Here is an 11,456-nt window from a genome sequence, read left to right as displayed (position 1 = left end):
TACCGTGAGCCGTGAGCCGTTCAAAAATTTTCCACAGCCGTTCAGCCGTTCACTTTGAACCGTTCAAAAATTTTCCACAGCCGTTCAGCCGTTCACTTTGGACCGTTCAAAAATTTTTTTCAGCCGTTCAGCCGTTCACTTTGAGCCGTTCAAAATTTTTCTTCGGCCGTTCAGCCGTTCATGTTAGCCGTTTCAATCGCCTTGGCCATCCGTTTGTCATCCGTTCACTAGCCGTGCGTTTTGCCGTTCGAACGGATAGCCGTTAGTGTACGTTTTCGCGTGAGAGGTCACCATTAATTAGCTTGTATAATTGTCAGTGTCATTATCATTGTCACAAACAAAAAAACAAAAATCAACATCAACAACAATAGAATTCATAATAATTATTACTAAGATTTCCCAGAATGGTAAGCATGTCAAGACAGCATAATTCACGTAGAAGTATTTAAACTTTTATTTTGCATAAATTGTCAAACACATTTTGTGGTAACATTTATTTCTATTGATTTGCTGGAATACTGATCAACAATATGTTAAGGAAATTCTTTTTCATCTTTTTTTTTCTTTTTGAGGAAAGTGTTGTCGAGCACTTTCTCATGTCAGGAGCCTTTTTCTTCAAATTCTGATTGGTTTACTGAACATGTCAGTAGTTGTCTCTAATTGGCTGTTGCAGTTGCGTTCTTGTTAGTTGTAGTTTTGCATTGCTTGGCAAAAGGATGTGTAATTATCACCATGTACCACAAGAAATAATTTGAAATGCATGTGCTGCATTAATTTATTTTCCATGGATGTATGATTTTTTTGGAAAAGTATAATAAATATAGATAATTGAAACATTTTTTGATGGCCTGGTTTATTTATATATTATTTTATCAATGTGATTATTTCTTTTAATGTGCATGATATGGAATACAGAAAAAGAAATTCCAGACATTCACTAGGTAAAATAAACAGCAATGGTAAATGGCAAGGGAGGTTTAGGGTTGGGTCCACTCGAACCTCCTGCACTTTTTCACTCTGCTGTTACTCCAATGTATTGCAGGGTTTACTATTCTGCTCCATTTTGACAATTGAATGCTTGGAAGGGGTTAAAGGGGATTTTGACCACTACCTTACCTGTAGTGGAACACAGTGCAGGTGTCACTCAACCCAAACAGCTGGTAGTAACAGTAATGGAAATGATACTCAAGATCATGATAACGATACTGATTACGATGGTGAAGAAGATATTTTCAATTAATGATTGAGGAAAACCTCCACAGTTTTTCTGCTGTCGTTGTAGTATTTCAAGACTCGATCAAATTCCTTGGGATCCAAATCAACTAGATCAATGTTGTAATGATAAAAATCACCACAAGTAATTTCAATGGCTGGTAGAGAAGCTTCTTTCTTTGATGCCCTCTGAAAAGATACCATCACAGAGCAATCCTTTGCAGTGGAGGCAACAGCAAACTGACAGATCTTCAGTAGTGCATCATTTAGGTTCTGTCTGTCATTGAGATTCGAGTTTAGATCTGTAGATGAAGGTTCTGATGAAATAGTATCCAAGATGTTACTATGAAGAGAAGAGGCAACCCTTTGCCATAAAGGCACAGTGAAAGGACCATCCACACCAAGACTTTCTCTAAGTCCTGGGTTGGATTGAAGGTAATTTAGCACTCTCTTGTACAGGGGGTAAATTCCCTCCACATCTAAGTCATCTAATTTCTGCACTGACAAAAGGTTTTGTAGGACTCCTCCATTCCCGAACAACCGATGGTCAGGACTACTTTGAATATTGAACTCTGACTCAGAAAACTTACTCCTTCTACACATGGAAGTGTTTGGGGAGTTAATCATATTGCTTGGCTTGGGCTGGCTTCTGCTTGAGTCATGTATGAAAATTTTCAACAAAATTTCCAGAAATTTTCTTGAAGAGGGACCAACATTGCCGCATTCATGTACATGTGTAGTAATGTTTTCTCCCTCTTTTTCATCTGCTGTCAAGGTATGCTGACCCTTCTCTTTTGTCTCACTATCTTCCATTTTGCTACCCTTTGTTGTCACAAAATCTTTTATCCTGGTTGTCACGCAATCTTTTATCTCGGTTGTCACACAATTGGTCAGATCATGGCACTCTTTTGTAGAGTTTACACCCAATGTATCTGCCGTTGTTAGGTCCATTAAAAAATTTGCCTTTTGTAGCGCCGTCTCGAGACACCACTCAGCACAACACACACTTTCTTCTTGAATACATCCCTGGACTATTTCATCTGTGAATATCGTAACGCCGTCACAAAAGACACGAAGGTTATTTTGTGGATTAGACACCAGACACTCAAAGGCGTACATAACTCTCCCCCTATCCCTCGAGAATAAATCCAAAGGACAATAATTACTTTCTCTTTTGTATTTTCCTTCTTTGACTTTCGATTTCTGAAGCATACAATACTGGCAGGTAGTAAACTTTGTTACTCTACTGGGATCAATGTACTTTGACGAGGGAAGGAAACCACACTTTGGCTTTAATTCCACTGAGAAGGTTGAATGGTTCGTTTCTTTCCCTCTCTCTAAAGAGGGTATTCCACCAGCGGGAAGAAAGCAGAAATCTGGCATGACTACACCCCATAAACAACTTTCATCAATCTCTTTTTGGAGTCTGTGATCGGGACGCAAGCCCCAGCATATTTCGTTCATCGATGCTATAAAAACTTCGGGAACAGAAATCACTTTTCCCACGCGCACATATTCCTTTCCCATCAGCGGCAGCATAACGCGCTTGGCGAATTCAAGGTTTTGTAAGGTCTCTCGCACGCATTTACCATCTTGATCTGATTTGGGAACTGATTTATTACCATAGCGCCGAAAGCGCTTTCGCAAACGCAAGACAGCTTTCAACTTTCGAAGTGACACAACCAAAGTCCAGGCTCCTTCACATCGATAACTCCACTCATGCAGGTCTTTGAAATACGCAGAGACACTTATTACCTCGCTGTCCGAAAGGTCCGCCATGTTGACATGAAATCCCTCAAGGTACTTTTCAATTCTATTTATATGACATAGTGTTGAGTTACGCTTTGTGACAGCGTACATAACAATTAGATCAACACACGTGCAACTTTCCAAGATGGCGGACAAAGTGGCTAAAAATGCGAAGAGAAAAAAGAAAAGAAAGCCGAAAGATTCTCATGGTTTTTCACTAGAAGATGTTCTTGCCGTCGGTGGAGACAAGGTTGGTTGCATTTTTTTATATCTTTTTTCTTACTTGAATCAAATCTTTTGCGTTTATTTGTACCCAATTTTGCAAAGATTTCATGGTGCGTTTTTTTTTTGATGAATGAATTCAATTCAATTCAATTCAATTTATTTATTTGTTAGCAATACAATATTATCACAGTCCTAGGTGACCCGCAATTAGCAAGCTATTCTAGGCGGGCCACCCTTCTAAAACAAGTGCTGTCTCTGCTAATGATCACATACCGATACAATTAAACAAAGATAATCATTAAATAAAAATACAATTGTTAAATAAAATAAAATAAAATTAAGTCCGTTGAATAATTAAATAATCAATTGCAAAGTTATCAAGATATATAATACAATTGAAACAAGACTTAAACGAAGAGTTACTTTATCAAGAGATATTTACAAATTTCTGAGCAGCGTATATCAACATTCATCTCCTCATTTTCCAAAAGTTTTAACAGGCGATTTTTAAGTTCATGCTTAAACGGGGTTCTGTTTTTAATACGAAGTTCTTTTGGGATGCTATTCCACAATCTTACACCTATTCTAGCAAAAGAAAATAAAAGTTGGTTAGTTCTAGACGCTTTAACGTATAGATTAGCCATTGCTGAGAATCTTGTGAAATGGTGATGAACCTGCTCGGAGTGGAGAAAGAGCATAGAAATATTAGACGGGGCACGGTGATTATCAATGTCATGCATCAAAGAGGAAACCAAATGAGAATAGAGCATAGTTATTGGTAAGATTCTGGAGTTAACAAATAGTGGGGCACTATGAGTTTTGCTATCCGAAAAATACATTAGTCGTAGAGCACGTTTTTGTAAAATGAGAACCTTATTTAAATGAGTGTTAGCAGCTTGTCCCCAGGCAATAAGACCATAAGAGATATAGGGTTCAATTAAGGAGCGGTAGATGTTAAGAAGTGTGGCAAATGGGACAAGATGTCTTAACCTGGCAATTATACCAATTCCTTTACTAACTTTAGATGAGATATAATCAATATGATACTTCCAAGAGAGGTTATTATCTATCAGAATTCCTAGATATTTCACAAAAGTTTTTTGTTCTAGAGATACACTTTTTTTAAGATCATTATTATAAATTTTCAAGTGAACTATGTAGTCCAATTTGCGTTGGTAAGGATGGAAAATAACAAAGTTAGATTTACTAGTGTTAAGAGAAAGTTTGTTTGCGTCCAACCAGTCACCCACTTTTGCGAGTTCATCATTAACAACTTTTTCAAGATCCTTAAGATCTTTGTTTGAATAAAGCAAGTTAGTATCGTCAGCAAATAGGTAAAACTAAAAAATCTGGGAGCAACGGTAAATGTCATTAACATAAATCAAAAAGAGAAGGGGGCCAAGTACAGACCCTTGAGGGACACCACAAACTATCTCTTCTATATTCGATACGGTTGAACCAATTTGAGTCGACTGGTTCCTGTTCAACAAGTACGAAGAGAACCAGTTATTAATTATTCCTCTGACTCCATAATGATATAATTTGTGCAGTAAGATTGAGTGATCCACCGTATCAAATGCCTTTTTTAGGTAAATAAAAATACCACAAGAGAATAACTTTGCATCAATATTAGTTTGAATTTTGCTTAAGATATCTAAAATTGCATGTTGGGTTGAACACTTGTCTCTAAATCCATATCGAGAAGTAAAAAAGATACCATTTTTTTCGCAATGTGATTTAAGATGTTTAGCCATCAATTTCTCAAATAATCGATTGAAGACAGAAAGGAGGGAAATTGGGTGGTAATTACATGGATCAGTTTCGTCTCCCGATTTGTAGATAGGAATTACTTTGGCATGCTTCAAAAGATGAATGAACTTAAAATCAATTTCGTGGCAGGACGACTTTGAGATGTTGAAAGATGTTGATATATCAGATGACTTTTATGCTGACGAGGAGACGTCAGGGATTGTGGAAGAAAAAGAGGTATTGCAATTTTCATGCCCGGTGAATGAAAACGACGACGTTAGCGTTGATTAAATGAATAAAACTTCTGCGCTCAGAGGGTAAGCTTTTAATACGCTAATTTTTTTATTATTTTTTCACACAAAGCCTTTATTTTTTCATTTCTTAAGATAATGTCACTCATCAGGGAGCTGGGCTTGGACAAAGTCACCTTCAAAGGCGAAAAACTTGAGTGAGTGTTCATTAACATGCAGTGAAGACCAAACTCAGTATACTCTCACACGTAAAGTAATAGCAGCCTTGAGTGGTCGATGTTGAGGTAGAACAATCAATTACTGGAATATTTTCAGGGCTCGACACTGGTGGTAACCAACTCGCCACAGACTCGTAGAAATTCAGTTTTGGCTAGTGGTTTTCGATTTCTGCTTGCCAGTTTGGCTTGTAAACAAACTGAAATTGTTGTAACGTCTAAGATGTCACCAGCCACTTGGGCAGTAAGTTGAAAAGTTAGTGTCGAGCCCTCATTTTTCTTAGCATACTAGTTAACCATTGTAACAATGAAGTGAAGTGATTTTGTAGATAAGAAATTTAGATGCCAACTAAGGTTGGCAAGTAAATAAGATGTCAATTAAGTCCTATAATTATTATTACGGAGTTTGATTTAAATTGCTTTCATTGGTTGTTATCCAGTAGTGAACTTGATATTCTTCAAGACGAAACTGCAGATACTGGCTTAAAATCTGGAGAAAGTCTCCAGAAGGATGTAGAAGGAAAAGATGCAAAGAAAGAGAAGAAAAATAAAAGGAAGGAATCAGAAGTCACAAATTTATCCAAATCTACAGGATCAACTGTGACAGCACAGGTCCCCCAAGTTTTGCCCGAAAGGAAGGGAGGTCCAAGGCAGAAACTTCTCATTCAATCTGGTGGCCTGTGGTATGATTTCGTAAGTAATTTATAAGGATTGAATCAACTTTTAAGAGTTTGTCACTGTATTAACCAATCAAGAGAACAGGTGGGTGTTTATTATAAGTTAATAAGGAAATAGAAACAACACTTTTTCTGATTTTTGGGTATAATCATCAGGATGATTAAATATCATTTCTAACAGTGACTTCATCATTGTGTACATGTAGTTCTACTCTCAAGATTTGTGTGGCTTGTGTGCCACTTTTTTGTTCCTACCACATTTGACATTATCTATGATCTATAACTGAAAAGAAACACTGCGGCATAGACTCTACATCTATATTTGATAAATAGTTCATAAATGCTTCTTTAAGTCTTAGGTTAAGATACGGTATAGAATTGCATCATTGAATAAAATCTCGAATTCTGATCAGTTAACAAAGTGAGGTATTAGCGTGGAACTGCGAGTTGAAGATGAGGCTAATCGATATTATTTTGCATCTATGTATACTTGATAACCATAAGTAATGCTGTTTTCTTTTTTCTTTCTTATTATTTTTTCTTCAGTTATGCGATTCAAGGAAAATCCACTACTTGACTTGTAAATTCCGCATCAAAGTTGCACTTTAAAGCTGATCTCACTTTCATCACTTTGTGATTCGTGCAATATCAATTTTTGTGTGTAATTTAATGCAGAATTCCCTTGTCAAGTTATGAATTTTCCTATAGAAGTTCTTTTTATTAAGATCACTTCAAACTGGGGGGATGTGTACTTTCCTGTGTTTTTTTATTTTTACAACAGCTATGGTTATTTATCTAGAAAATGATAATAATATGAATTAATTAACCTAAATTGATGCTGTTTTGATCAATATTTGCCTTAAAATCAATAATAATTACTAACCCAGAACTCCCAAGATTTGATTGTCAATTCTCCACTCTAACTGCTACACATTTCTTTGTGATCTAGTTAATAGGAGAATTTGGTGTTAGGTTGAGATTATAACTTTTTCCTGATGAGTTTGGGTATTCTTTTTACCTATTTGCCAGGTAAGGTATGAGCATCATTGAGAGAAGTTACATGTCAATCACTTTTTAGAATCAAAGAATTAACTAAGTTAATAAATAAATGTATTATTAGTTGTAATTCCTTCTTTCGTGTTCTACTCTGTAGGTTGTTGAAGATAATACCTCTTCCCCCTCTGGTAGTGCAGACGATGTTATGCGCCTTTCTAAGGAAGCAGCTGACCTTTTTGAACAGGAGGTTGGCATCTATGATAAAAGTGAGTCAGTCAGCTGTACAGTAGGTATTCCATTGAGTCAAGTTGTGTAATCAGGAGATGACTCCTTGCCTGAGGGAGGCATCATTAAAATAGCAAACCACACTCCAAATGTTATGATCCAGTACATTTACATGTTACCAAAAACTTGTTCAGCAATACAGAAGATCATTGATAATGTCAGAATGGGGCAAGATCACCACAGGATAGCTGTAAAAGTCACTGATGTTCCTATTAGGAAATGATTTCTTCTGTGACCAATGACTGTGCGGACCCAGGTCTCAAGACTAACTTTTCAACTTACTAGCCAAGTGGATAGTGACTTCTTAGATATTATGACAATCTCAGTGGAACTTGAAAACCAATAACCAAAACTGAATTTCTACCAGTCTGCGACTAGTGGGCTACCATTAGTGTCAAGCCCTGAGACCCATGGCAACATAGATGCTATTTGTTTTATATGATAAAGAGGCAAAATGTTGTTAATGGCAACATCATCTAAAGTATGCATCTGTTCTCCAATAGATAATAAATAAGAACCAATCAAACTGCTATATTTCAGCTTATCATAAACTGTTAAACAATTAACAATTATACCATGAGCACACGTTAGATATGAGATGATAGATAGCCAACGAGGTGTGTAGCGCCGAGTTGGCTATAATCATCTCATATCCAACAAGCGCGAGTGGAATAATTGTTTTATTAAAAACACCCCCAAGAAATTATTATTTTGTAAGTAGAAACTGGATTTTTTAGCTCCCTTTTGATTTTAAGCTGACGCGTACGCTTACCATATTTGTAGATTATGGTATATTGGCTCATATACCATAATGGCTAAGCCAATAAAAAGTCTTGAATTGCATTATCCAATGATCCAGCTTTTAATAATGATAGATACTTCAATCAGTTTTCCTAAAAATTCTGTAACTGTAGAGCACTTCAGGCATTTAGGACCAAACCTAAGGGGGTAGCTTTGCTCGTCAAACTTTTTGGCCTGTCTAGGTATTCCTGTATTTACTTCTTAATATGCTTTGCAGTGAAAGCAAAAGAGAAGTCATCAGATTCCCAATGGTTAAAATCTGTAGTAAGCTCTGGAACATTGAATGACAAAGTTGCTGCACTTACTGTTCAAGTCCAGGTTAGTAAAAAAAAAAAATGTCCAAACTTGTTCGTTATGTCACTTCAAAGTTTTTCTTTAAATTCAATTTTAAATGCCCATGCTATTAGTCTGTTTGAAAAATTTAGAATTAAGAAAAAAAATGAACTTTTAGTCTAGCTAATTAATCTGCAGAAAGGCAGTGGCGTTGTTCCTGTAACTAGCTTTATGCTTTGAAACTTTTTCATCCCACCTTGTATGCCGCTCCTGTTAATGTCTTGTGAGTAAGAAAGATGTAAATTTGTTGGTTTGTTTTTCCTTTCATTTAATTCTTATGGCCACTGACTTATTTCACAGGAATCTGCTGTACATTGCCTAAAAACTCTAGATATATTAATTGGCATGGCTAAAAAGAAGGGCAGAAGAGAGAGTATTATAGCTGTAGGTGAGTTGCGCAGTCATGCATTTTGTAGAATATGTAGAACCTGGAAACTTTTTTTCTCTGAATATTTCTAATTACATGACTTGTATGTTGTTGTGCCTATTATACAATTTGCCATCAAGAAGTTCTGGCTTTCATTCATACCCCTAAATAAGTGTATGTGACATTGATTGATTTTAAAATTACTACTGACACTAATTCTAAGCATTATGATGATTTTTTTTGTATGTTTTTTTTTTAATCACAGACATGTTGAAAGAACTTTGGATGACCCTTTTGTTGCCAAATAATCGCAAGCTTAGGAAATTTTCTCAGGTTTGTTAACAGTTTGACAAAGATTAAGGCTAAATGATTGCAGTTACCACATGAACCAGTTCACAACTACAAATATTATGTTAAGCATAAATATCATTTTACAGTTTACTTTTAATCTCAAGTGAAAATTGTTCACTTGTTAGGTTCCTTATCAGTTATCTTTAAGTTAGCTTTACAGCTTGGACTAACAGGACTCTGAGTCAGGCCCAAAGCATGCATATGCCCATGAACACAAAAAAATATTGTTTTATTATAATAGCCACAGACATGTAAATGGCTTAGGAACCTGTCTTGCAACCTTTTAATGGCTGCATTTTTGGCCTGTTTCACTGGGTAAATGTACAATGCAGAATGTGTGTTTTCGCATGAGAGGTCACGCATGATGATTATATATTTCTACTGTGCAGCATCCACTGTTGTCATTAGTTGAGATTGTCCACAAGGGTGGCGGCTGGGATGAACGGGATAAACGTCTCATTCTGTGGTACTTTGAAGAGCAGCTGAAACAGAGATATCAAGAGTTTGTTGAAGTTGTGCAGGTAACTGAATAATTTCCTCTGAAAATCATGTAATGTCCTTAAATGATAAATAACTTTACTCACGTTTGTTTACAGATGAGCTATCCAAGACTTTGAAAATCAATGTTTAGATAATTAGGCTTATTTACTGGTTATCTGACATTTTTTTCATAAACAATTTTTGTTTAAAAATATGCTTAAAACAAATTATTTCCTTGTTTCTTGGAATATTTTAAGAGTAAAACACTTTCAAAATTATCAATATTTTGTAGCCATGTTTTAAAGTTATAAAATTAATGTAAAAACTTATTTTTTTAAGCAACATTAAAAGAAAGAAAGAAAGAAAATTTACACAAAAATCTTGAGTCCATGGACTTTTTGCTAAGTGATACCCATATCTTGGATTGTTTCTCAGAAACTTCTTCAGGACACTTTGGTAAACATCAGAAGCAAGATGCTAGGTAAGTCAGACTGGAAGTATGCAGTAATTCTAAACACTTTACACCCTAATATCAGAATGCATATTCTCCATACCATACTCTTAGACTAATACATGTCCTAAGGTGCTTACAAGGAGAATTTGCTTGATAATCATGAGCTTCAGTCCGTAGTTGGTGATCATTTCCTTCATTCTCCTACCCTTAATGTTTGATTCAGGGAGTGATATTGTAAGGAGAAATTAGAAGCTAGTCACTCTTAGCAGTTAAAGGGTTAACACTCTAACATCAGCATCTGCAGTTTATACTCTTCTTTAGTATAATTTCAGAGCTGAGCAAAGAGTTTCCAGCAATCTGATTGGTTGAGCGGTTCCTTATAAATTATGACGCTATATAAACCACTCCACGTGGTTTATATAAAATGTTGAAATAAATTGTTAGTAAATGCTATGATTTTAGAAATTTCTCTGTTGCTCAGCTCTGAAATTATACTAAAAACAATTATTCGCCTCAGGTTCAGTGAATATTGTCGAATAATCCCCTTGACTTTGTCTCAGATTATTCGACGATATTCACCTCGTCTTTGGTGAGTAATTGTTAAATATAATTGTTTCCGTACTGACGAGGTGAAGTCAGTAATCAATACGAGCTACAATCGAATCTCAATTATTCAGACCTGTTGGGACCAGACAAAATACTCTGGATAATTGAGAATGTTTATGAATATTAATGAGGAACAAAAACTGATTAAATTAGGAAAGTGACTTTTAATCCTGAAACAAAACATTTACAAATCGTTTTGAAAAAGATCTGGTCTACATTTTCATTGTCCTATGTGAATATCTCTACACATGTGTATTAACAATTAAAACTAGTGAAAAAATTAATGTTTTTACATTGGCCTAAAATGTTGGAGTAAGTCAGTTTGTCCTAAAGACGAACATTGCCTTCACTTCACTTTTCAGTGCTGTAGTTTTAAAAAGAATATGGCTACGAATCTTGATCATGACTAATGATCAAGAAAACCAGATAATCGAGGTGCGACCGTAGTTTTAGGTCGGCCATCTTGTTTTTTTTACTCTCATGATCTCAATTAATGATTCAGAAGTATTTAATGTAAGGAGAAATTAGAAACTGGTCACTCTCAGGGTGAAATGGTTACCTGGTGCCTCTCTTAAATAATAGAGATGTGCCTTAGTTGCTGTTTGAACTGTATCTACGTGGTCATAATTGATTAATTGATTAATTAAAATCGATGTACAGGAGCTGTGTTTGACTTGTTATCAGAGAAACCAGAACAGGAACAAG

The 11,456-nt window shown here is 35.7% G+C and overlaps 2 protein-coding genes across 3 annotated transcripts in view; one reads left to right on the top strand and one right to left on the bottom strand.

The window, feature by feature from the left end:
• Nucleotides 1-430: 430 nt before the first annotated feature.
• Nucleotides 431-3,026, bottom strand: LOC111338588 (inositol-pentakisphosphate 2-kinase). The gene has a single exon (XM_022945088.2). The coding sequence runs from the start codon at nt 2,989-2,991 to the stop codon at nt 1,237-1,239; it is 1,755 nt and encodes a 584-aa protein (XP_022800823.2). The 5' UTR covers nt 2,992-3,026; the 3' UTR covers nt 431-1,236.
• A 39-nt stretch (nt 3,027-3,065) lies between these two features.
• LOC111338589 (CCAAT/enhancer-binding protein zeta) overlaps nt 3,066-11,456 on the top strand; it is a 26,792-nt gene continuing 18,401 nt past the window's right edge. The window contains exons 1-11 of one of the 2 annotated variants that reach the window (XM_022945090.2): nt 3,066-3,211; nt 5,086-5,172; nt 5,322-5,383; nt 5,845-6,094; nt 7,232-7,340; nt 8,378-8,478; nt 8,794-8,881; nt 9,126-9,193; nt 9,601-9,732; nt 10,127-10,172; nt 11,412-11,455. In XM_022945090.2, coding sequence (XP_022800825.2) covers nt 3,107-3,211; nt 5,086-5,172; nt 5,322-5,383; nt 5,845-6,094; nt 7,232-7,340; nt 8,378-8,478; nt 8,794-8,881; nt 9,126-9,193; nt 9,601-9,732; nt 10,127-10,172; nt 11,412-11,455 — 1,092 coding nt within the window. In that variant the 5' untranslated portion in view covers nt 3,066-3,106. Of the gene's footprint in view, nt 3,212-5,085; nt 5,173-5,321; nt 5,384-5,841; nt 6,095-7,231; nt 7,341-8,377; nt 8,479-8,793; nt 8,882-9,125; nt 9,194-9,600; nt 9,733-10,126; nt 10,173-11,411; nt 11,456 lie in introns of both variants that reach the window. The other variant, XM_022945089.2, reaches the window with a different exon arrangement.

This window comes from Stylophora pistillata, chromosome 6 (assembly GCF_964205215.1).
Source record: "Stylophora pistillata chromosome 6, jaStyPist1.2, whole genome shotgun sequence".
NCBI classification, from domain to species: Eukaryota; Metazoa; Cnidaria; class Anthozoa; order Scleractinia; family Pocilloporidae; genus Stylophora; species Stylophora pistillata.
Note: the sequence above shows the minus strand (reverse complement) of the source record. Positions and strands in the feature narration are given on the sequence as shown.